Source organism: Aphelocoma coerulescens, chromosome 1A (genome assembly GCF_041296385.1).
Source record: "Aphelocoma coerulescens isolate FSJ_1873_10779 chromosome 1A, UR_Acoe_1.0, whole genome shotgun sequence".
In the NCBI taxonomy this organism is placed as follows: Eukaryota; Metazoa; Chordata; class Aves; order Passeriformes; family Corvidae; genus Aphelocoma; species Aphelocoma coerulescens.
Genome location: NC_091014.1, coordinates 41,916,596 through 41,944,050, shown reverse-complemented (window position 1 = coordinate 41,944,050; position 27,455 = coordinate 41,916,596). Strand labels below are relative to the sequence as shown.

The window sequence follows — 27,455 nt, the reverse complement described above, 5'->3', positions numbered from 1 at the left end:
CACTCCTTCAAAACAAGTTCTCCCAGGTCTGGAATCAGAGCTCATGCTCATGTACCAGGAACTGCTCTCTGTTGGGTGAGACTCTAGGAACACAACTGAGAATGCAGCTCTATCAACTAGACTCAGGCAGTGCTGTCAGAGGACTACAGTGCTGAAGCTTAGATGACCACAGTTAAGATGCTCAAAAGACCAGGAGCCTGACCTTCACACTCGGTAGCCTTATCTTTCCCAAAGGTGCTGTAACAAACTGCTGGGAGCCAGAACTCAGAGCATCCAGAAGCTGCACCTGCTCCTTAATCTATTTGATTCTGATTGAGGACATACTTCCAGGTTTTCCCTCTTCTGACACTATTATGGTATGCCCTGACTTAGGGAGCAAGAGGTTTAGCTTGCTATTTAGCTGTGATTGACCAAGTACAATGGGTTCATTAGGTAAAGCTCACCAGGAGCTACAAGCATTCAGCACTTCATCAAACCAGGACATTTAGGTGTCTAAACATGACATTAGGAGGCCAATGTAAAGTACTTATGATTGAAAACAGAGGCACAGGTATAAACTTTCTGTGTGGCATTTAACAAACACAATGCATACTTGATGAATAAAACCATGAATGCATGCATTTTAGCCATGGCACTAAACCAGGTTTAGGCAGAAAGGCATAATTTCTGAGGCAAATCTGCACAAAAGGAATTACACCAGGAATTAATATACCAGTGAGCTTTAGCACTGTTTTTCCCATTTTGTGGCCAGTACCCAGACAGCTGACCCATGGGAGAAGCAGAGCCAGAGGGGAAAGGAACATGGCTTTCTAGCTGGTGAACAAATGGAAAACTGAAGATTGGCCAAAGCTGCATATATTTCTTATCCCGCAGAGTTTGCAGGTACCCAAGTCCCCTTATCTCAGCATAAAATACATTTAAGTATTAAACGTATTACCATTGACTAACCCCACCAAAAAGCATGAAATTTAACTGTTCTTTAATACTTGTATTTTAAACAGGAAAATTGTCAGCTTCTGGAATTACAGAATCCCTTTAATTAGGGAGTTAACTAATCACTAAGATGAAGAAAAACTTACATCTGTAAATATGCCTAATATTCTGAACAGTTGCTAGACACTATGATAAGCTTGGTGCTTTCATCTGATTCCTTAAATATTTTAAAAACATTAAAAATTAGGAGACTAACATTTTCTGATTGATATTATTTGCAAAGATTTTGTAGAGTGGAAAGTAGCAAGCCCCCCAATATCCTGTAATTAAAAACCACAGTGAAAAAGTCACGCTGTTCTTGATGTCAGTAATTGGCATGTACCTCAGAATGACAAATAAGTGCTAACAAAAACTATGCAAAGCCTTTTAAAACTTTCTTACCTTGTGCCTCTTAAAGATATCCTTTTTAAGCCAGTGAGAATGTGCTGGTTTTGTCTAGGATAGAGTTAATTTTCTTCATAGTAGTTAGAATGGGGCTGAGTTTTGGATTTGTGCTAGAAACAGTGTTTATGTCCCAGGGATGTTTTAGCTATCACTAAGCAGTGCTCACACAGAGTCAGGACCTTTTCTGCCCCTCACACTGCCTCACCAGCGAGGGGGCTGGGGATGCACAAGGTGCTGGGAGGGGACATAGCCAGGACAGGTGACCATAGGGATATTTCAGACATATGGCATCATGCTCAGCATATAAAGCTGAGGGAAGAAGCAGATGGTGAGAGTGATGGTGTTTGCCTTCTCAAGTAACTGCAGTGCATGATAGAGCCCTGCTCTCCTGGATGTGGCTGAACACCTGCCTGCCCATGGGAGCCAGTGAATGAATTCTTTGCTTCGTTTGCATACACAGCTTTTGCTTTACCTATCAAACTACCTTTACCTCAGTGTCTGAGTTTTCCCCTTCCCCATCCCACTGGGAGGGAGTAAGCAAGTGGCTGTGTGGGGCTGAGGTACCAGATGAGGTTAAACCACAACAGGGAAGAATGGAACAACACAGTATGCTGCGTATGCTACCATGCAGTATAAATCTTACGCAAGACTGAAGACAGTAACAACCCTTCTCTGGCAAACTAACCTCTCTGTTAGATTGAAGGTTCTCCACAATTCCTGTAAATATGAAAAGCCTTCTCTCTTTTTTTTATTTACTTACTCATTTATGGAAGAAGACTTTGCATTTTTCATCCTTCTACAGAGGCAGTCTCAAATATAGGCTCCTAAATATTACTGTAGACTTCAAGTGAATAGATAAAAGTAATGGGGATTTTAGTGGAAATTCTAATAAAGACATTACAGATATAATATTAAAATATAATCCATATTATGTCAGTGTCAGTGACTTCAGCAAGACAGGTTATGATTCCTCATTTAAAAAAAAAATACAACATTGATAAATTTGCCTTAGGATGCTGTATTTCTGTCATATGTGATCTGTTCCAGTGGTTTAAATCACCCCATGAAAATATTTTCAGGAAACAACAGCTATTTATACATATTGATGTCCAATTCAGTACCGCTCCACTGACATCACAGGGACCTGCAGGAGATGAATATCTCTGAGAAGACAGCGGAGGCCAATCTTGCTTTTCTTATTTCAGGATCAAACAGAAAAGCAGCAAGGAGCTACGGGAACTACAGGAAACAGCAGTATTAGCTACTTGAAATTGTCAAGGGAGAAGTAAATTGGAAAAAGCTTCTTTTGTCTAGGAAATATCTGCTGGGGGGGAGGGGGAGCGATGGCCAAGACCACACAGGCCTCATGCTGTTGCCATCCAGCGGAGTGAAGAGAAAAGCATCAGGCTGGCTCATCTGCAAATATGAGCAATGTATGTGCAGGCACATTCGTCTCACCATTCTCAGCATTTTGTACAACCTTAAAGCTGACCGGAAAATTAACCCCCAGCTGACTACTCCAGAATCAGAGATGCTAGGGATAAATGGGGCCCCAGCTGGCACTGGAGCCCCCAATCTCTTCCATAGTTCTTGAAATGCTAAAGGTTACCCAGTCCACAAATGCAATATTTAACAGCTCAGTGCACTTGAATATGTGGCTCTTGTTAGACAAAATGAACCCATGAGAGGTCAAGTCATGTTTTGAAGCTGTAAGTTATTTATTATTTTTAACTGGAATAAAAGCACTCTCTACGAAAAGCATATTTACTAAATATCTGACTCCAAGGATGAAGTCTGTCCTGCAAGGGAGTAGCTGCTGCCCTAACAGTCTAAACACTGTAAATACTATACTTCAAAGACATGGAGACAAGACCAGACCATGCCCATCCAAAAGGGAAATAACTTACAAAATAACAGGTTTCTGATCAGTTGTGCCAAAATGTCAAGACCTCTGGGTAAGTTCAGCATAATAAAATTGCTTAGATGATGGGAAATGAGCAGAAAATAAACTGTTGAGTTAGATTTTAAATAATGATGAAACACTACTGCAAAACAGCATAACTTGCAAACAGAGAAGAGACGAACAATAAGCAACACTGACTACTACATTACTAAGGCTTTCGAGTTACTCAGAAGAGAAGGATAAAACTGTAAATTTAAATCAAGAGCAGCATTTTATTTTGACATTGCTTTTCAAAGCACAATAGTTCTAAAAGTAGCAACTTCAAAGACTAAAGAAAGAAGAAAGTGGCCTCCTTGAAGTTTAGAGTATTCTCAAAAATCAGCAGCTTTATCTAATACCAGCAGCATATCACCAACAACTAAGACTGTTCCAAGACCATAAAAGAAAGTAGAGTTCTATAAAACTTGGTTTGGTGGTTGACCATGTCATCCATGGATGCCCCAGGTTTTCATCATTACCTTAAAAAGAATACAGGCCTCCAATAAAATTGCCTTTTACAAAATCAATACTGTGATAATAGCACAGGAGGCTAGATAATGCATCCTGCAATCCAGTTCATGGTTCATGTTAAGCTATAGACACCAATAACTAATTCCACATGTGAGACAGACTTCCCAGAGGGAGATGTTAAGCAAATAAGTGATAGGAAAAGATACATTTCCTTAATTTAGTATAACAACCCCCCTGTACTAACAATATGTTGATCTGGTAAAATGTTACTGTATTGTAACAGTGCAACATTAGCAGAACATACATCTGGTTTAGTTATTTCTGTAAGGCAGTTTGTATACATAAGACACAGAGCAATAAATACTTTATCATTACCATTATACTAAAAATGAGATTTAAATGCATTTGCCCCATCTTTTTAACTGCTAATGTTATTCAGATATATTCACACTTTAAAAAAAAAAAACAAACAAAACACCAAAACAACCAAGCAAACAAAACAAAACCTAAAAAACCCACAAGATGAAAAAAGAGCAGCACAGTAGGGTCTGTATTAGCTTTGCACTATTAATTGACAGAAGACTGATGATTAATGCTTCTGCACTCAAGTTGAATATTGCAAGTACAAAACAATTAAGCCTCTGTATTTGCATATTTTCTACAATAACAAACTTGATTACAGCTCTCTCCTGCAATCAAGTTCCCCCCCTCCCAGTCCTACACCTCTGGTGGTTTAACTTGCACAAGTGCAGCTGCTGACAGGTACAATCATCTGATCCCTATCACACCTGACAACTCAATCTGCATACCTACTATGCAACTTGCACTGGAAATGACTCAAGGTCTAGAATGCTGAAAAATAAAACAGAAGTGTAACTTACTTCCATAATGAATGCTTTGCCCCAGTAGAACACCACTTTTTAAATTACTCTCATTTCAGGCAACTCATTTATGACTGCAATAAATACAATTCCATCAAAATCTTCTAATTTAAAGACAGTGAATACATTCTTGTCAGCCACTCAGAATAAAACAGAGCTAACCAAATGAAATGGAGACCAGACAACAACTTTTCCAGCCAGAGTGAGAGCATCACAGGCAGACAGGAATACAAGACTTGGCAAAAGAAAAAAATCAGCAGCCAAGTTCTACTGAATAACCAATACACAGATGACAGAAAAGAGCTGGGTAGTTTAGTAAGTGGCTACAATATAAATTTTTAAGATGCCTCAAGAATAGCTTTTAAACAAGGGGTAGCATTCATCTGCTCTGCTGGTGGTCCAGTTTTGCAACTACCTTGTTTAGAAGTCCAGCCAGTCTACTCAAATTGCACTGGGATGTTTTCATGTGCTCGATGTGACAAATCAGGATGCACATGATAACTGGTCTTGTATAGTAGCCATCATTTTATATCACTGGATACTTGGCCCAAAGATAAGAACACAATGGAAAAAAATAGGCTTGTCCCCCTCAGTACCATATCCGCCCATCAGCTGGAGCATTATTCAAGTTGTTTGTGCCAGCTCATATTTTACTGACCATCCTGAAGATAGTCAGTAGTTTTACTATTCTCGAAACATAAATAATCATGTCTCAGTTTCCCCAGTGGTATATTCTGAAAAATGTCATAGAAGTTGAAAGCCATAGTCTGGCAGCATACCAGCCCAGGTCCTTAACCAGCCCCTCCCTCAAATCCATCTCTACCCATTCCTTGTTTCTGTGCCCACACTGCACCTTTCCTCTCACTGTTTGTCGGTATGGCTATTTATTTGTAGTGCAATGACAAGGACTGAATATAACTGAACCGATTCAGATTTAAAATAACTCCTAAAAGATGTATCTGGGATATTTGGGGTGAGGGGTGTGGTGTTTAAAGGTTATGTTTTTACCTGCATTTCCTCTCACTTCAGTTTGCAGCACAGCCTAGGAAACAGCTATATTGGCTCAGCTGGACAGGGCAGAGCTAAAGTTTAGGTAGAACCTAAAGGGTTGAAAGGATAGCACCTTTCTATTGTTCCATTACAAAGCATTCAGTTACTACTTACTTAGATAGTACAGACTTGAGCTAACCAACTTTTAAATTATTTTCCTTTCTTCTTTGGCTCCATTCTACACTTCTGTCCTCCAACGCACTACAAAAGACCATAACTTTTTGCTCAACTTTTTTGATGTGCTTTCTTTCCCCTTTCTCCTGAAGTTGCCCTCTCCCAATATTACACTAGGAAAACACAAAGAACAAATTCCAGAACAGGTACATGGACACAATTCTTTCTAATTGCCAGCAGCACTCAGCTTGAACATATGTGCAAGAAACATGCAGCCTAGTAATTTAGTGAATTAAAAAATGGATTTCTGCCCAATTAATCAAAATACTCATGTTTTCATTCAATGTAGACTCTCCCCGTAAAACTGTCTCCAGCAAAAATCAAATCTCCACAAAGGTCTGCAATCGACAAAATACAGAATTATTGCTTCTATCATTACAGATGAAAAAATAAATTTCGAAGACACTGCCTTTCTGTCCAAGACAACTCTGATGCTGTGTGCAAAAAGACCTCACAAGCCAGGCATCCAAATTTAGAGCTCCACACCTAGGAAGAGAGATCTCGTGTTCGAAAAGTTGGGATGTGGAAGCTTGGATTTCACCTGTGTCACTTAGGTCTCTTCTGGACCAATTTTACTCTGGGCCTGGCATGGAAAAGAAGGAAAAAGGTGAGAACTTTTCCCAATTAAAAGTCCATCAGAAACATCTGCAAAGATTTTGGGTTTGAGCAATGAGTGTTGAATAATAACAACTTTCTGGATGTTCAGAATTTCCTGTCATATGAATGTTTTTACTACTGTTTAATTCCATAAGATAGGGTAACATTTGAGTTATTAACTAAACTTCTCAAAGCACTTGAAAAAAAATCTCATTTTTGTACCTTTCAGTATAAAGCCTGCTGTTACAGATGTACTTTAAAGGAAAAAAAAAAAACAAAAGAACGACTTAATCTGTTTACTGTTTGTTTCTGCTCAGCATTAGGTGCACAATGTACCATACAGTATATGGCTATTGACATTCAGAGGTCTTACATACTCCATTATACATGAGTAAAAAAACCCGAGTATGTGTGTATATATATATGAAATTATTCTTTCCTTTTCCATTTTGTCAGAAAAGAGCATAATAACTAAGTCAACACCTCAGAGCAGTTTAAGAGGAAACTACCAGTGACTGGTGTTTTGTTTCTTTTTTACTCCACTACTTTCCTTTTATATTACAGCTTTATAGTCTGTACAAACAGAAATCATCACAGCTTTATCAAAAAACTACAATTTCTTTTCAATCCATTTGGAAGAGAAATCAGAATTTTCAAATCAAGATGTTTGAGATAAATAAGAAAAGCAATGAAACAAAATAAATTTTTGCAATCTACGTCTCACTGACTTGTCTCCTTTTTTAAGACAGTATTTTTCTGAAAGATAGCCATTTCACTGAAAAGAAAATTACATCTACTCAGCTTACTCATTTGTACACCAACTGTTGTAAAGGATTCTTGATTTTGACTGTGGTTTCTGAGTACCACTAAAATACACACAATTTTGTGAGTGGGAAGCTAGGGGGTTTGGTGCGCTCGTTTGTTTGCTTATTTTACTTGTTTGTTCTTGGGGAAGAAGTTAAAAAATAGGAAATACTTATTTTATTAAGGTAATAATACATTCAAGTCATAGCTCCTACTAAGAGAGAAAAAAAATACATGCCCAAGGCATGCACCCAAGTCCTATGCATCTCGGTTAAACTAGAACAATAAGAGGTTTATCTTTGCCTCAGGGAGCAAAGCTGATGATATCAGCTGCCACACTTGCATGCCTGACCAAACTAAGCTGAGTTTGCAAGATACAAAAGGATAAGAGCATGAATGGATTCTTTGCAAAAGGCAGTCAGATATCCAGTGCTTGGTGGTAAACAGAATGAGGGAGCTGCTAGAAGTAAGGAAAGTAATTGAAAAAACCCACCCCCAGCATCAAGTAATAGCATTAATAGTACATTGCTTAAACAAAATGTAAAAAGACCACACTAAAGCTCTTGAAGTGCTCTTTCAAGCATTAAACATCTGTGCTTATTTCTGGGAGTTGGCTAAACTACTAAGAATTATTGTGTACTCAAAAATTCATTTAGCACCTGTTTAACAGTGAATGGTGCCTCACGAATAGCTTACAGCAAAGAAGACTCACCTTGTACAAAGCAGAAACGATCTGATGCATTTTCAGTCGATGAAATACGAAGATATCGTACACGGCTGAAATGGCCAGAACAGTCACTCCTTGCTCCTTCCATAGCATGCTGCACCCTGCACACAGCCCTGCTCCCAAGATCCAGCCCCAAGTACTTGATGAGGAACCTCTGGTAGAGCAGTGCTTCACGTAACACATGAGGGAAAGCAGAAAGAAGAGGCAGGCTCCAATATCTGCCCTCCCCACGATCCCCGCTACGGCTTCCGTGTGGATGGGATGAGATGCAAACAGCAGGCCCGCTATCAAGGTCCAGTACCCATCGCCAAACAGAATCCTGGAGAAGTTTGTGAAAAGGCCTGTGACGGCAGCATGTAAGAGGACGTTTACAAGGTGGTAGCCCCATGGGTCCATTCCCCCAAGAGCATGGTTAATGCGGAAGGAAAGCGTGCAGAGAGGTCTGTAGGACTTGTGGCTCCCACTGTGAGTAAGCAGAGTCCCCCAAAAGTCATTGTAGAAGATATGGATCCACGGTGTCTCAGGCAAAAGGTCCTGGTTTGTCTTGATAGCTCGACTACAAAAGACAAACAAAAACTTCATTTTAACAGAAGAAAATGGCTACAAATGAAAGGCTGTGAAAATGCAATCACACTGCTACAAGAAAAAATGGCATTGCTTCATTTCAAGTTTTGAATTTTAACAGGAGGTGTTAAAAAACTATGTATCTATTGACTTCCTTCTAGAGCAAAATTTCCATATAAATTGGCTTTTAAAACATTAGAAACAGACGTTATGCTGTTTCTGTTAAATTAAAACACCCTTCAGTGACATTCTTCTGAGTCTAACCCAGGAGTAATCAGTTAAGATTTGATGAGTTATAATTAAAATGTAATAGAAATATGAAAATCTTGCAAACATTATTGTTGAAACAATGGATCCTCCAGTAATTCAGAACTAAAACCCCAACTGGCCTTTTATACTGAAATTTTAATTTAGATGTTGGAATGGATTTTGCTAACATGGATAAACAATAAATACAGAAGTCAGTAGGAGTGTGCAATTTTCTGCTTCTGGACAGAGCATTCTCACAGTTGTCTTCTACATATTTAGACTGACAACATTTTCTGCTAACACCTTGCTGAAGACAGACAACAGATTATTTTACAGACTTTCTCTTTAAATTCCTTGTATTTCCAGTTGAGAGAAAAAAACACATTGCATTAGCTTATGAATTCAAGTCTATCAGCTTGATTAGAAAAAAAAAAAAAAAAGCTGCAGCTTTCAGCATTTTATGCTTTCAACCACCCTGACAAGGACTCGTGCCAGCCATTAGCAGTCTCTAAGTCTAATTTGTTACTGTAAAAATCTGTCTCCTATAGTGTTTGTACAAATTCAAAGATTTGCATTTAAAATTTATGCAGTGGAAGAAGGTGTGAGACCTGCTTAGTGCAAAAAGACGACTAGAATTTAGTTACTTGTATTTAAGCAATTATTTAAAGATGCATTGTTGTTATACTGATCTTAACTCATTTAGCATTTATTAGGGTAATTAAGAATCCAGCCAGCTCAAGACTCTTCTACTCAAAATACTAAACAAGAGAGATGATTTATATCTCATTCTCTATTCAAAACCTCTATCTGCCTTACCAATAACCATCCTCCTATAATTAACAATTTCTCAATTCAAATGAGGAAGGGAAAAAGAAGGTGTGAAACTCAAGCCCACATTTAAAATGCATGACTAATTCATACTCCAAGACTCCCCTCACATTCTCCATTTCCTTAGAACCTGTATGCAAATCCCTTTTTTTCTTTTTTTTTTTGGTATTAGTTTCAGGAATGTTGTCTTGTTCTACGAAGAAAAATGCTCAAAACTGATATACCGAACCACAGAATCTCCATGCAAATACTCCAAATTCCACACAGCTCAGCATTTCCATTGTCCTGCTGTAATGCTTTCAGACACGCTTCCTCTCAGCATGTCCTTTTGTCTCTGAGCACACAGAGGTTATAGAGAGGTCACCTTAAATCCTTTAAAGATCTGATGATGCTTTTTAGAATATTTGAAAATTTTCATTTTGACTTCTGCTTATGCAGTGGATCAGGTTGCCAGTATTTGTTTTCCCAACCCCACACACATTTTTCTCATTTTAGGCAAGTCGCAAAAGAACACTGGAGGAAAACAAGATCTTTGTTTTCACATTATTTATCTTGTCCTTCCATGCAGTCCTTTCTTGAAACCTAATTCCTCTGTTTGAAATTTCCGTTTGTAGCATAACTCTCAGAACCACTATCAGAAACTTAGGAATTTGGCAAAAATAAAGCAGGTGTCAAGCAAGAAAGAGTCCTTTCTCTGAGAAAAACATAATATATTAGACTACAGGCTCCCAAAGGCTAAGAATGGCTATCAGATGTCAGGATTCAGAGTTGAAAGCTTGAACTGCAAAAGTGTTTTTTCTTGGGGAAATAATAAGAAAGTAAGTGGCAACAACATTGTCGCACAACCACCCTCCCCCAGTCAGAGCATTCTGCTACAAATAGCCCAGACAGTTCACAGGTTGTTCCCAGCTTTTAGTATTTTTTTTGCCCTCTAAGCTGATAGTTTTCATGCAGCAGATATTCATATTGAACTCTTCCCCACCAAAAGTAAACTGTTTGTATCATAAAGAAACCTAGTGTACAATCCAAAGGCATTAATTCAGTCAAATCTTATTCACAGCTTTAGCAACAAATTTTATGCATCTTTGATCCTTTTCTGTTTAGACCTGCCCATATTAAAAATTAAAACAAAGAAACAGACAACAAAAAAAACCCCCACACACAACAAAAAAACCAAAAGGAAGCCCTGAAGATACAGTATTGATCAAACTGTATTTGGGTACAGATGTCAGCAGGCAGTTACAAAATACTCCTAATTTCTTGTGCATGTAAATGCAACGAATTCTACTACCTGCCTATCAGCATGAAGAATACAGAAACTGACAGTTCCAGCTTACTCAGTGTTTAGTTAGGTCAAATGCTGTATTTTCTATAATCAAAATTTTAAATAAAGTTAAAATTTCTTTCCATATGATTATTCTTTATTAAATATTTATAAGAAAAAAAAGTCTAGCTAATGCTTTGAGATTACAACAAAGTCTAATACAAGAGCAAAGCTAGAGGTCCTACAGCAAAGAAGCAAGTCTCACACAGTTTCATTAAGTTCAACAACTACTCTTACATTATAAATGTAAGAAAAAATATATTCGGACATCATTAGACTTGACTGTGCAGGAGGATGCAGGAATACGAGCACTTGAGATACCCCAGGCAGGCAACTCCGTGTCATTTGGCCTGAATAAAAGTGAACAAAGTCTCAGTAACCTGAGGACTGGGGTCAGACAGAAATAATCTGTGGGCTGAGTCCAGCCCATGCACAACCGGCCAAGCTGTGCCCACCTCCATCCCTCACCTGGCTGTCCAACAGCACTGGCAAGGAAAACTAAGAGAAATGTTTATCTCTATGAAGGGGGAAGAAATACAAGCTCCATATCTACTAAAATAAAATAATAAAAATAAATAGCACTAAATTGCTCATGTTAGGGCATTAATGAGCCTTGATAGCCTGACCCTCCTCCAGAGGTTCCCATACCCTGCCCACAGTCCCAGGACCTCATGCCAGCTCCAAAGCTCCCTGGATGCTGCCCAGGGCCCAGCACCCCATGTGAGTCTCCCAAGGCCATCAGCCCCTGCCCCAGGGACACCTCAGGAGGGTCAGTCTTCAGCTCCCCAGGCCCTACCCTGACAAGGGTCTCGCTGAGCTGCGCCCATATCCCAGCCTGTCCTTGTCCCCAGGGAAGTGCTCAACGCCCAGAGCTTGGGCTGCCCTGGCTCCTGGCTGTGGCAAGGCTGTTTTTTCTCTAGTTACTAAATCACCAAGCTGTTAACCCTGCTTAGTCTCTAGTTCCAGCAGCAACTCTGAAAGCAACACCTCACAGCCTGGCAGCAGTGCCAGCTTGTCTCCAGTAAAGCCTCCTGTGCTAGCAGCTACCCTCACCCTCCACAGATAGAAAATAATATTGTTGGCTCTGGAAAAGACTCTGGGATAAAGGAAATGACAAAATGCCTTATTAGCCTTGCCTCCTGCTTCACTCACAGTTTACCTTGAGGTTATGTCCTGCAAATTAGTCCAATTTTGCTAATGGACATAAGAGGAGCTTTCCAACTGCACTCATCATTCTTCACCAGAGCTGCAAACTCTGCTCTCACTAAAAGGCAGCAGGTCACCTGAGAAAGTCATTTCTCAAAATTCCAACACAATTGGCATTTTACTTCCAAGCAGCCTCTGAATAGGGTTGCACACTCAGGCAGGGACCTTGCTTTCTCCAATTTGCAATGCCTATTTCACACATCCCAGGAGAATGGGATATCTTATTCAGTATACAACAAATGGACATGCTGGGGGGTGGGGGGAAGGAAGGTAATTAGATTCAGCTATCAGTCCTTCAGAAATGGAAAGCTGAAGAAAGACCAAAAAAATTGTAAAGGCAAAATCATCATTTCTAATCCACTTGAAACAATGCTTCTGCCTCCTGCCATAAATCACTTATTTGCCACAGGTCAGTATACACCTTGAGCATGACTCACCAAGCTTTTATACATCAAATTTAAAAATGCCAGAGATCCAGCCATTCACACATGCACATATACATGCATACGCACACAGAAAAATTTCCAGATGTTTTCAAAATTTACAGCTACATAAGTCCTAAACTTCTGTGCTGGTGCTAAACTGATCCAGGTGTTAATACTAGGGTAAAAAAACAGATGCGACATTCTAAAGTGATTTAACGAGTTAAGCCTTATATCCAGCTTCAATATTGCTAATGGTCCCCATATGCTGAAAATTAACATCAGCATTTGAAGTAGACAACATATTTTAGAGGAAAAGGAGAATTCCCAACTGTGCATGCAGGAAGCCATTGACCAGACGTCTCTCACATAAAATAGATAGTCAGTGATGGACTGGCAAGGTTGAATATGGAGGTTCATTGTTGTTTTTCCACAAAGTCATTTTTAAACAGTATTAATTTGGTGCTTTTTTCTTGAACAGCAATGGGAAAACACCCTAGAGTATTTTTTCAGTGGATCTTAATGAGATACCCTAAGGATGCTTTCAAGACTGTATGTTACTTATAGAGACAACAAGACTGAAAACACAGCCAAGAGCCTACTTTTTTGAGTACAAACAGCTTCACATCCCCAGAACATACAGCAGCTAAGTAAATCCTCCAAACTACTTACAGGCTATCTGTTAGGCAGGTGGTGGTCAGAAAGCAGGGAAATAGAGCTGTCATACCATAGAAAGTTCTTGTATTTGCCTGCAGACTACTATACATATATATATATACACACACACACACATATACATTTTCTGTATTGACAGGATAAAGTAAAAGTCAGAAAATACTATCTAGTATGCAGAGATGTCTTAACAAAGTAATAAGCATAAGTACATGAAAACACGTTCATCTAAATGTCTAATGACTCAAGGCAACTATTTGCCATTCTGGTAGAATTCTGGTGACAATTATGTCTGATATCCTGTGTATTAAAGTTCCTCTTTCTCAACAGTTGTGAAAGTGGAATTCACCTCCAAACCCAGCAGGTAGTAAAGTTTTAACCATGCCTCTTCACAAAAAAAAAAAAAAAAAAACAAACAAAAAACAACAAAAAACAACGAAAACCCACCACAAACAACAGAAAACCACCCCACCCCACACCCCCCCCAACACCACCCCCTCCCCAAAAAAAAAGCCCAAACACAAACATATTGTATATCAAGTAGGGACACCTGCAGGAGACCAAAATCTGTGCATCCTCTGAGTTTCAAGTTGCAGCTTTTGGTTTCTCTTAAGAAAATTTGTTCTTAGGTGAATCTCTAAGGAAAATCTAGTAATACAGCTGTTTTCAGAAAGGAAATACTTGGCAACAACTAGCTAAGTGACATATAGGATCCTGAATTGCTGGCTGGCTCTGAGAATGGGTTTATACATACCAAACAGACTGATGGAAACACCTAGGTTCAAGTCATATTTTAAACTAATTAATGGAAAACATAACATCACAAAAGGGAAATCAGCTTACTAGAACTTTGTATCTAGGTAATTTCTGCCACTAATATGGTCCTTTTCTAGCTGTATAGAAATATCTGAACTCAGAAGTCAAACACTGAAGACAACACACAGTTTTAATATAATTTTCCTATCTTACACAATCACTAATGAAAGCTATTAACTCTATACAGAGTTAGTACAGGACCTCTGGAAAATACGTTAACAAATGATAATATTAATTCTGTATTTTGGACTATGACAGCATTTCTATAGCCAACTTCAGTTTAGTACCAGAACAAACAGGAGCTACAAGTAACAGGTCTGTAAATAGTGTTTTACTCGTAAAACTTTCTTGGATGAGCCTTTCCTGAATTAGATGAAACAGAGTGGAAAGATGGATGAGTGAGACAACTGTAACTATACACTTAGATGATTGCAACCACTGCCAAAAATAAAGACAATGAAACAAAAATACTAAAGAAAACAAAACAGTAAAATCACAGAGAAAGGTTATGGTCTTATACCACAGTATAAAGACACAAAGTTTCTAAGATTTTTCTATACTGCACACTTTTAAATTGATCTTTTAAAATAAGCAGTAACCTGTTCCTTGTTTATTTCCATCAACGATTTTGTCAGCTGTGGTTTGACTTTGTCTGCCAGCAACTGGCTATGATCCAGCGGCCCATCAGCTGCAGGCTTCTAGACTTTGTAATTTTGCAACTGAAGATGCAGGATGTTAGTCAAAAGGAGGAAGTGGTGGCAATGCTTACATACAACACTGAATGCTACTAGGAATTGCTTTAACTACATGGAAGTATGCTACATCTATTGATTTTCTTATTGACTAAGAGAGTTTTGAAAACTTCAAGTAACTAACAAACATTCAAAACATTTTTGTTACAAGAAGGTCAAGATGGCCTTAAATTTTTTTTTCCATCCAGAACATAAATATTTCAAAAGCTAACTATAAAGGTTTTGAACTCCTTCTCCATTGTATAAGCCTTTCCATTTCTAAGTATGTCCTCAGATGGGGAAAGAATATGGCCTTAACAGTAACCCTAAATGCACCTCACTCCCCTCAGTTTAAGATTTAGCCTGGCATAACAAACACTAAAAGATGGACTATGTGAAATTTGAAACCCTAATTAATTCCAATTGCTTGGCATAGTATTATTTGATTATTCACGCACAGATTAAAAAAAAAAAAAAAACACTGGAAGGAAATGAAAGAAGTAATTAATATTTTCATGTGCTGAACAATGGGATGCCATCAGTGTCCTCTTAAGAAGAAGCTGATAAAAATGTAAGGAGAAGAACAGCTCCTGTCTTTGTCTCTGCTTCCTGAGTTTCTTCATCACGGCACGTACCATAGGTCTCTGAAAAGATACTTTCATTCCTAAATCGGAAATGCTTTCTGTAATTCTTACAGCTAGTTTATAAATTAGTTTCACTCCCCACTACACCATGCAACACAAAATTGCATCTTCTAATTCTGTTCTTTTGAAACTTCAAGATACTTTGCTTTTACCTGGTAAATATTCTTTCAAACACACAGTTGAAGTTGTTCTTTAAAACATTCTTCCGTGCCGAACGACTGCCTGGCAATAACTCACAATTTGTTTATTTCATATATGTATGTAATACCAGCTTCTGAAGCATAGTTAGAATTCATAGTTAGAACCTCTGCTGCCCTTTTCAAATCTATTTTAGATTATAAAAGCGGGCCCAGCAGGCCTTATTAGATTTACTGTTATAAAGCAGAACATGGCACTACATTATTCCTCTTCCCCACTTCCCGCTGAAAAAATTAAACATAAATAACTTTTGCCACTTCATTGTACAGCAACTCATAACAGTACAAGGACAGATATTTAAAGGCTCGAGAACATAGTGATCAGAGCAGAAAAGTTTATTTTCTTACCTAAATTAATACTATGGAAAATAAAGTACCTTTTTTGACAGGTCACCTTCTGAATATAGATCAAGCCTTTCCAACACACACACATTTTAAGCCATTATCTGAAAATAGAGGCACACATACTATAGCAACACACAACAGAGTATCAGTCATACATCAGTCCCATGACTATTCACTTCTCTGTTTTTTTTCAGTATTTGGCAGACTATGGAGGAAAAAAATTTCAGCAATTTAATTTTGGAAAAATTAGGGGTTTTTTTCCACATTTTTTTGATAGTGCATTTTTCAGAAAGTTTTGAGGAGATTGTACAGAACTATGCCTAAGCCCATGACTCTTGAGCACTCTAAATTTAAAGCCTGGAAGAATTTTTAGGTAACACTCTGATTTTGATTTTTACAGAAGCACTGAAGAGAATAACCAGGGACACATACACATACCAATATAGAAATAATGACTAGAGGAAAAACCACTGAACCACAACATCACATTCAAATACTGTCCTTTTTTATTTTTTGGAGGGGACGAAGGATAAAGAAATGCAACAGGGTTTTAGTGCATAAGCTTCTTTCTTCAAGTCTTTTATTTTAGCAGCAAAACAACCCTTCATTAACAAGGGCTGGTCTAAACTTAGTTTTACTGGTTTAACTGAAAAGTATTATTCGAAATCTAATCAGTGAAAATAATTTTGTGCATGCATATCCACAGAGGTCAATTTAACCTTCACACTGTCTTTAGAACTCATACTGAAGAAATATCCATATTGGCAGAGAGGGGAAAAATATCCAATCACAGAAAAAACAGCTATCACTTACTTGTCATGTTCATGTTATTCACTGTAAGAATCAAGTGATTCAGAGAACAGTCAGACCCACCTTGGCTTTCATTATCCACAGATTTGGAAGTACAGACTGTGCCACACTACAAACTATCAGGCATGTGCTCACCCAAAATTCTCCTGTCTCCAAGAAATCTCCTCTTCCCTCCTTCCAGCCCTACTATGAGATACACAAATGCATAAAACTGATGTTCTGACACACATCAATTGTACACCCTGTATCACTTTTCCTACCCAAAGGATATCATGTTAGCAGATTCGTGGCTTGGGTTGTTTGGGTTTTTTTTAATAATACTGTACAGAATAAGCATTTTCCATTTCAGCAAAGCCTGTTTTGGTATCTTACAAATGTTGATGCTGAGGCTTTAAAAGACTATTTTGTATGGCAAGAAACTAGAACTCTTGCGTATCTTTTTTCTTGCAGTATTGTCCTTTTTTAACATATCTACCCTCACAAGTTGCCGAATTATGTACCTGAAAGATTGCCCACAAGTACATTAACACACTACAAAAGGTATCATTTTTAGATAGCAACTTCTGCTTAATTTTTTTCTTTCCTGAAATCAGTCCAGTCTAAGAAACCAAACAGATACTACTTGACCTTCAAGTCACTACTATCTTCCTAGTCTGATTTACCAACTTGCCTGATATGCAGTCAATGGTGATTGTAGTCATAGTCCCACTTAAAGGCAGATATTAAATAATAATGAGGGCAAGGGAATCCTCCCTGAGGATTACAAAAATTTATTCTGCATCAGCTACAAAGTCATTTCAGTATAGAAAATAGCCTTGAGGAAACAGAAAAAGCAAAGCAAGCTTAATTTGATGAAAAAAGCAGCAAGAAATGTTAGCATATAGTTGAGGCTTAAATTTCTATGTGATAAAAGTTTACTCACCAGTGAATCAACCAAAATATTTTAAGTACCTTCTCAGACAATTCCAAATTAAAAGATAGTGCAGCACTTTTCCTTCTCAGATGCCTATTAATCAAAGTTCCTACATAATATATAGAGGGGTCCTAAAATCTGACTAGAAAGCATTTGTGATGGAGTAAGACTTTATCTTCAGTCTTTGCCATAGACATGTCAGACAAATTCCTGTAAGCATTTTTATAATTTTATATTTTTAGCAGGGAAAACATGGAACTTGCTACAGACTTATGTCAAAACCAATTTTTACAAAAACTAAATTCTCCCAAAAAGTAAAACAACCAGATAATTAAAGGCAATATTTGTTCACGCAAAGATGTGTAATGACTTCTAGTGAATAGAGAGACTGTTCAGCACAGTCTTGAAACAGGATCCCCAGGAAAGTGGTGAAGTCACCATCCTTGGAAGTATTAAAAAAATAAGTAGATGTGGCACTCTGTGCTAAGGTTTAGTGGGTATGGTGGTATTTCATCAAAGGTTGGACTTGATGATCTTGGAGATCTTTTTCAACCTTAATGATTCTATGATTCTATGAATGAACTATGCTTTTTCTACTCTTCAACATCTTCACAGAGGGCACTGTGGGATGCCCTTCAAAAATGTACTTCAACAGAGCAGATGGCACCCACTCGTTCGGAAAGCGTGAATCCTACTGAAAAAGGCTGAAATTACTGCTTTGTTTCACCTTTGTGCCTCAATAGTTTATAGAGATGCAGGGATTCAAAAGAGTAAACCAAATTTTGTGGCATGCCATAGCAACTGTGAAACACTAGAAATTGAAACCATAGCAGTGTTTAAAATAAATTTTATTTTCTCTTAATTGCTTGGTTAGAGCACCCAGTTAGCAGGAAACAGTTTGGGGGTGACATCAAGATGACTAATCACAGTTATTTTGGAATAAAAGTGTGCTTTACAGTTACCATTATATGCAAGTTTGTATCAAGCATACTCTGGAGGATTTTACTGGATGCAGTCAAAGATAGAGGTAAAAAGCAGGAAATCACAAATTAGTTGAATTATGTTATTAGAACACACAGGATCAAAACCTGATTTCTGCTACATTAGCTTTAATTCACATTGGTATTGGAATAACCTGCACTTTATGTCACTGAAACCAGTAGGCTTTACAATCAACTGCAATTGGCCTAAGCTTTTAGAGCCTTACAGTACACTTTTTAGAATTCCAAACATAAAAACAAAACAGCAAAACCCCATTCCATTCTGTGTTTTAGAACAGCTATCAGGAGGCAGGCACTTAGCAAAAAGGATCTCAGACTGCAATTCAGGTAAACTGAAGCTATTACCTGAATCACATAACTGATCAACCTTTCTTGACAATAAAACTAGAGCTAAGTCAAGCTGAACTACAAAAGCAGAGAGCTTTGAACTGAAACATGCCAGATTTTCAAGTCTCTCCAGCTCTATGCTAGACAAGTGCTTGCACTCTTCTTCACTAGTGATTTCTGTGCTTTTGGGGTTTTTTTCTCTCAAGTAGCTTTAACTTTCCAAAGTAGTATCTTTCTATAAATGAAGGTCTAAAGATCTCCTGGAAGATCAAACCAATATTTAACTGCTAGGCTTAACTTCCCTACTGTAGCATTAAAGTACAACCACCCTTGACAGCAGCACAACAGAGAACTGCATTTTTTCCTGGCAGATGAGAAACCCAAGTGACACAAAAGGTTATGGTATTTCATAACACTGGCCTTTAGACAACAACAGCTGTAAGTTCTGCCTAGAGAGACGCATAGAGGAAAGCTGATCACACACAAAGGTTTATGAAAGCTTTAAAACAGTAAGTAGGTTTGCTTCTTTCGGTAGTCTTCATCAAAAAGAAATGGTCTATGAGAGCACAATTCATGTAGCATTTTATCCCAACAGAAATTGTACGTTAGCTTTTAAAATTCCAGCACTGCTAAAGAACAGTAACACATTTTCTCCTCTTGCCAAAGAAGGACTGCTTGAGATCACAATAAGAAGAAACTTCAAATATGGGGGAAAAAACACAGGCAGATTAAGAGAAAAACATGCAACTCAGTGCAATGAAGCTGACCCAAATGAATCAGAGAACTGGCTGCCTTGGAGAGGTCAGCTGGCACTTTCAGACTTCAAAAAGGAAAAAAAAAAAAAAAAAAGTGGGTACTGTGTTGTTGCATTTGTTGACAAGGTAAACATATTCTCTTTAAGTATCTTCTATCCATACGTGAAAAGATGAGAAATATGGAATTTCACCTTGCAGAGAAGTAGCTTCAATTTCACATGGCTCAGCTTGAACTGAGATTCTTTTCTGCTAGGGCATGAAGACATATGATATGATGTATGATGATGTACGATAAGATATATGATAATATATAAAACACGTTTTATGTATCATTTAAGAAAGAGCAACGTGAGGCCTTTTTTTATCCAAAGAGCAACAGTCCATTTGAATTTTTACATAAACTAAACAAATTCGTATTGCCTACAAAGCTAGGGGAAGGTTACCTCTTCAGAGTTCAGGGGCCCTATTTACTGTCTCCCTGGCTCTGTAAGCCACTGAAAGTTTAATGAAGAAAATTATAGTTTGCTGGCCATATAAAACAACAAGATGTATTTATTTCTGCGTAACAAAATCAAACTAGAATAGCGTAAGGAATAAGTAATTTCTGACATACCAGACTTGCTTCTCTTTCTGGGGCTCTACATTGATCTTGCTGCAAAATAATCAAGAATTCAAGATTTATTTCTTACCACAGGAAATCAGTTGTTTGGAATAATATAGTGCTGTGTATGCATCATAAATTTCCCAGGTTCCTCACATGCTGTGGTACACAGAAAGACACTGAGAAATTAATTACGACATAGCCAATAAATAATTACAGCTCTGCAACCCATATGTTCCATCCAGTAAGACAGTGGCAGCAACACTGAAGATTTCAGTGTAGGCTGCCATGTTCTTTCAAGGAAATCTGAAAAAATACTGGGACAGCAGGATATTGCTATCCAACTATTTTTCGAAAAATTACCTGGATGATGCATATAATCAGCCATAAACACCTCATTCAAATCAACTTCATTGCCCCCTAAAGTTCCTTCTCCACCCTACGCTTTTAGGACAAAAGCATGTAGAAATTGTGGTGGAACAGAGGTAGCTTCTGGCTCACAAGAGGCACTGAGAGTCCACAGGAAACCCAAAAGGTTTGCTGTCACGTTTTCAAACTCTCTGGGAGATGAAGTCCCACCCCTGCAGCAGTCTAACTGGGAACTGCAGCAGTGCTGAATATGAGGCTTATTTCACTTATTTCAATAAAGACATTCAACTTAAATCCCAGCCTTATAGCGAATGCTTAACATCAACTTCTAAGAAAGATAAAACAGTATTTCTAGAGACACAAGTGGTTGCTAATTTTATATTACAGGCCAACAAGGTGAACGTTTCTAATTAAACGGCCCTTCTGTAGGCTGATATTCTGCAATTTTATGTATAAATCAAGCCAGGTGACTTATTTCTAGTAAGTATGAAAATAATAAAACTGGTTTCAATGACCTCAGTGATACACATGCTTATTTGTGGTTATGGCCCCAGGCAACCCTGAAATCACTCATTCCATTAAGTCAAAAGCATGGCACACAGCCAAGCTCCTGTAAGAGTTAGAGGTCTTGCACATACTTTCTTTGTGTGTTTATTTGAATAGAGTGGTGACTTTGGGTTTTGGGCCACCCATCACTTATAGACCTCCCATAATATTTAAAGGAACTGTTCAACTGAATCTTAGCATACACCAGTTATCCTTGGGACACAAGCTCTTTAAACATGATGCAGAATCACCAAAAATTGAAGCAACAGGGAAAAAGATCACAACAGTGTGTTTATCTGGAGATACTTTAATGTGTATATTCCTCTACAGATGAGTCAGGCAACATTTTGGGTCTGGTTTAATTACAACAGTACAATAAAGAACCTAAATGCCCTTACACAGCCAAAAGAAATATACAAACTGTCCAATATAATAAAACAAGAAATAATGGTGATAATTATCACAAAACAAAGAAAGTAATTCAGGCCACCATACTGGGCTTTTTTGGGTCTTTTGGGTTTGTTTTTTGGCTGTTTGGGTTTTGGGGTTTTTCAATAAATAAAACAAACTTTTTTCCTTTTCTTCTCCAGGGTCACAAAAAGAAGCTGCAACAGCTAACTCGTATTATCAGGAACATCACAATGATGTGGGGAAATCAAAAACAAATTAATATTTGAACATTCAAAAATAACAGTAGCCTTAGGGGCACGCTGCTATTAAAGAAACATGCAATCATTTTCTCATTCTGGGCTACAGAACCCCAAAAGTAATAATGAATCACATTTTCATTCAGAAGCTTCAAACTTCTTGGTATTTTTTAATTAAGGGAGTTTTCACAGTATAAGAAAACATCAGAATATCCCATTTCAACCTTTACAGCTGAGGTCTCTCAAATAAGAGAAATTCACAAGGAAAAAAAGCTATGTGAAATGATGAGCAGCAAGAAAGATGTGTCTAACTGTTGACCTCACACACAACAAAAGTTAAACTTACTGTTCTGTTTTCTTGCTGGTGATACTGCTATCTACCATAAAAGGTATTTCTCAAAGACAACAAGTGTCAAATTGACCCAAATAAAGAGAATGAAGTTTTTAGAACTTCCTAATAGCAGTCATTCTCATCCATTCTAAAATACATGGCCCATGTCTATATTTCAGACTGTAAAGAAAAGTCATCAAACAAAAGAAAGCAGCAAGCAAAATGTACTAGAATAGGACAAAACTGTGATGGTTTTTATCTTTGAACAGGTACTATAATAAAACTTGGCAGGTACCAATTCCAGCAGTACCAGCTCCAGCCAGATCAATTACCACTTTGAACAGTGTGCAATAAATTATACAAGTGTATATATACATACACTGCAATTGAGGAACTGCTGTTTTAGAGAGTTCAATGCTAGCATCTTAAGTTTTCAATTTGGCTTTTGTATGACTACTTACTAAATGCTAAGGAAGGGATTCAGTGCACCTTTCAGTAATAATAAACATCTGTTAATAAAACTGAATTATTATTATTATTACTATTATTAGAACAACATTTTTTAAGTGCTCTTTTCTTTATGGCCTTAAATAAAGAGAGGAAAGTATTGCCAAGAACAGAACACATTCTGAGTTCCTCAAATTCCACCTTTCCTGGTATCCAAAAGATTGCTAAAAAAAGATAATGGTTGCTCCAAACTGAATTCCACAGAGCTCTTAACTTCAAATAGATTAACTCCGAAAGGAAAGTTGTTAATTAAGCACAGGCTAAAGACAACGCCTCTAACCAGTTAGCATCTGTGATCTGAAAGACTGCATCTGAATTAATCCTGAAAACTAAAACAGGATAGAAATATACACAAATGTCTAGGTTGTATATGTAAGTAAATGTTTTAATGGCCAGTTCAGCTTAAGTGTTCAAGAAAGGAAGAAAAAAAAAAAGCCAAACCTGCAGCAGGGTATTCACCACATAAGGTAGAGGCGGTAAGTACTGATTCTTGCAGCATACCTGCAGTTTATTATGTTCTCTCCATCAAAATAGCACAAAAACTAGTTTGCAGATACCTCACTCTGATATGACACCCCCCTGGGCTTCCTTCCCACCAGGCATCTGTCTTGGGGTGACCTTATGATGTGTATCCCATATCGCTGCCTATGCCCAGAAATTAATTTGGCCAAACCGAACAGCATCTTTTGCCTTTGTGGAAATAATTTAAAGCCAGGAACAACAATCCACCCTTCCTCTCCATATTTATTACACGGCTTCTTACCCTCTGAAGGACACTGATGTCTCTTAGATATGTTTTTGTAATTTTTTCAGAACGTAAATAGACGCTGTGTAATTACTTTTAAACTGAAGTTTCATGGTGATGTTTTTCAGGTTCAACTGATTAAAGCTTGTGTAACGGATCTTGAAGAAAATATATTATTCACCTTAAGAATTTATGCAAATCACTGCCACTAGCTTTTACAGAAAACCTTTTCAATTAATTATAGTTAGGCTTTTTAGTTCTAGGTTTCTGGGCGTTTTGTTACTAGAAAATTATAAACATGGTTTGTTGGAGGTTTTTTTCAATTGTGGGAAATAAAACTTAATTTTTGTGATGTAAAAACTCCTATACAAATGAACTTGTAAGTGCAGAGCCCTTTTCATCTCTGCCATTCAGATCAGGTCTAAATACATACCCCCAGATATCTGTGTCTGGAAAGAAGACAAAGCAATTTCGTCTCTGGTGTTGATATACAGAGATTACTCTTTGGCTTTAGGAGAGAGATTTTATATGAAAAATAAAATAATTCAAATAAATAAAGTATTCAAATATAGGCATATCTTCCCATCACTTCTGAAACTCTCACAAATACACAAAGATCTCTCTCTAAATATAATATTGTAAAAGGTTTTTTTGGTACATATTTCATGGCCATTTCAGCGTCTTGTCTACTTAGCATTAATAGAAAAAAAAACACCTTTCTTAAGTGAATAACAGTTCTTTGAATATAGCCAGAAATATTCCAGTAGAAAAGCTGCAACAACTCAGAAAGAACAATGCACTTACCAGTAATAACACTTGAACCTTTTTTACAGGTACAGATTTACAGTGAGGAAAGGGTGCAAAGCTTCATATCGTAGAGCTTATTATTATTAATTAAGAAGCTCCTCATATAAAAGTGAAATCCTTATTGCTTTGCAACTGATTTCCTAAGCCCAAGTGCTTTTAGCTCTTCTGAACGGAGAGCTACCAAGCACCACTTTGGTTCTCATTTTATTAGGTGAGGCAAGGGAGGGAAAATGGGAGATTTCTGCTACAGTCTTTCCAATGGAACATCTTATTTTTATTGAACAGCACACATGCAATGAGTCTTGAATGTTCCCATCATGCTGGAGCAGGGCAAAATCCAGCCACTGTTTCGTTCCACCCCCTTTCTTGAGCAGTGAAAAAGCAGTGAAATCCCGGACCACAGAAATGATGACTCAAACTTCATCCACTCTCTTCATCAAATTCCTTATTAATTTGAGAGAAGGAAAGACAATATGGGAAGCAACTGCAAGGCTCTTAGCTAGAACTAGAATTCAGCGAAGCCAGTTTCTGTCTGCTCCTATTTCTCTCTTGAAGTCACTGGATTCCAGTCCTAGAATGCCAGTGTTAAAAGCAGTCTAACCTACCTTGCTCTGTGTTCTAGCCATTCTTTAGGTTTTCCCATACTGGAGAACAGTAGGGAGAGAAATTAGGCAAAAAATGAATGACTGCCTTGAGCAATCCAAGTTCTACAAACTTATAGCTACTCATCGATGACACCTCCCTTTATGTCCCTTTTTCAAGTCTTCAGGCGTGGCATGTTTTCTGCTACAAAATGGAAGTTCTAATCCATGCTTATGGCTGCAATCATAGCTCCCATTCATGAAACAGAGGAATTAATAACTGGACACAGACGTTTCCCTCATCTGTCACAACTCTTTAATGCTGCGTCATTTAACCAGAAATAAAAGAGCACTTCCTCTCAGAAAAGCAACCGTGAAAATGACTGACTGGTTCTAGGTTTAAAGCCTTCTAATCCAGATCAAATGTGCTCACAAAAAGAAGTCACCTATCTCCAACTGTTGCCTCTACAAAATCAACCAGGGTTCTGCAAACTGCTCCCCTTTGAAGCTTATACGGCCGTTGATTTAGGACTAAAACTTTGGTGGACTAATTACAACTGCAGTGACATTTATGTAATGCAGTGTTAAACATTACAGATCACAACAAGACATGCATAGGAGTACAACTACTGTGCCCAAAACAGTAACACTGAAAATTAATGTACAAGGACAATCAGTTTGAATTGAACATAAAAACAAGAGAAAGGCTTTGGAGCAGCAAGCAGATTCATTAGAAATTAAAAGGCAAAGCAGAATATTAAATAGCCACGTAAACAAGGTGAAACCGTTCTATGCTTCTAATTTGCAGGCAGAATTTGGCAGCTGAAACTTCATTAGCAATTCTCTAGGTGATGTATGAAGCAGCTCAGCCTCCCACGCCTGTACCTGTTCTGCAAGGCCAGTAGTAGTAAAACTGACAAAATAGGTGGAATCATAAAGACAGAGAACACCCCTTTTCAACACCCCAATAAAATGATGTGGTTTATTTTTAAGCAGCCACTTAGCCCTTTTGGAAGCGTGGTTATGGTCAGATGACAGAACTCATCTTTTGAACTTTAAAATTTACTGCCAAGGGGATATTATGATGCAAACTCACATCTCCTTGTTTTGCCATTAACACTGTCTAAGCTGCCAACTTCTTTCTTAGAGGAAATCAGATCTTGTTTTACAGAAAAATAACTTGCTGAGGATTATTTCTTTATTAATCCAAACAACTAAAATATTCACCAATTTCCTAGATCCAATTTCCATGTAGATGTGGCACTTACGGATATGATTTAGTGGTGGTCTTGGACTCCATGATCTTAGAGGTCTTTTTCAACCTGAAGGATTCTGTAATTCCATGACCTCTAGGAAGAGGTACAATAACAAAAGAGCCACTAGAAAATAGTGTTCAGGAGACAAGTCCAAACCATTAGGTATCTGGAAGCTCTTTAGCTCCTGGGGTAAAGTGGTTAGTATAAATAAAAACTCAGGCATTCCACGACAAATATTCCTGTAGAGAATTATTTCTACATGACTGATGCATTATTGGCTAATTTTCCTTTTTTAAGACTCATCTAGCCAAACCAAGACAACCTAGAGGAAGAAAATTACAGCAGCAGGAGGAATCTAACATTCAGTAGATTTTCTTCTTGTAAGTATGCTTTCACACACACAAACATTCAATACTATAATGGCAAACTGCCTTTACACACTGCAATTTCAAGAACTACAGTTTCTGATCCTCAAATATTTTTCTGCCATAAGACTTCAGACTTATTCTGCTCTGGTCAAACCTTTTAACATTTCTTCAGTTCTACATCAGATTAGAAGAAATTTCCCGCTCCTCCAGCTTTTCTGTTTTTTTGGTTTTTTGTTTTTTGTTTTTTTTTTGTCTTCTATATTCTCTCATTTCCATTTAAGAATGTAGGATTACTAAACCACACTGGGGGAAAAAAACTGTCACACAATATATAATACAATTACTTTCCCCATGCTAAAGAAATGAAATTTCAATACAAAGCCATTAAATTGTCTAAATATATGATGATCCTTGTCAGAAACAACTCCATCCAATAAATGTTTGGGACTTTTTTTTTCAAATCACTTACTTTTAAATGGCACAATAATCTAGAAATTAATCAATTTACAATAATTTTTTTTTCCTTGTTGATAGCTGGACTAAATGCTACGTGTTCTTCACTCTGACCAAGTGTTAATTTAAAATGTAGCGTTCAGTCTTAGGAACTTAAACACTCTATTAAGCAAGTGATAAAAATTTCAAACAATCTGACTTTTTGGATTATGTCACTTCTTAATAGTCTGGCTAAGAACTTCTTCATAGCAAGTTCTAAAATCTTGCTCCTAAAAGCAGGTCAGAAAACTTTTACATCTGACAGTGAGCTGTTGCGAATACGCACCCTCTGTTTTTCCCCAATTACATCAACAGATTTATCATCAAGTACATTGTTGTTTTATGGATTTTTAATGCACGTATAAACTTCACACCTTA

At 37.6% G+C, this 27,455-nt stretch overlaps 1 protein-coding gene across 3 annotated transcripts in view; it reads right to left on the bottom strand.

Moving 5' to 3' along the window:
• Nucleotides 1-27,455, bottom strand: part of TMTC2 (transmembrane O-mannosyltransferase targeting cadherins 2) — a 240,302-nt gene that overhangs the window by 127,858 nt on the left and 84,989 nt on the right. For 2 of the 3 annotated variants that reach the window (XM_068999817.1, XM_068999822.1), the window contains exon 2: nucleotides 8,009-8,579. The exons of the other annotated variant lie outside the window; for it this stretch is intronic. In XM_068999817.1, coding sequence (XP_068855918.1) covers nucleotides 8,009-8,579 — 571 coding nt within the window. The remainder of the gene's footprint in view (nucleotides 1-8,008; nucleotides 8,580-27,455) is intronic. 3 annotated transcript variants of the gene reach the window in all.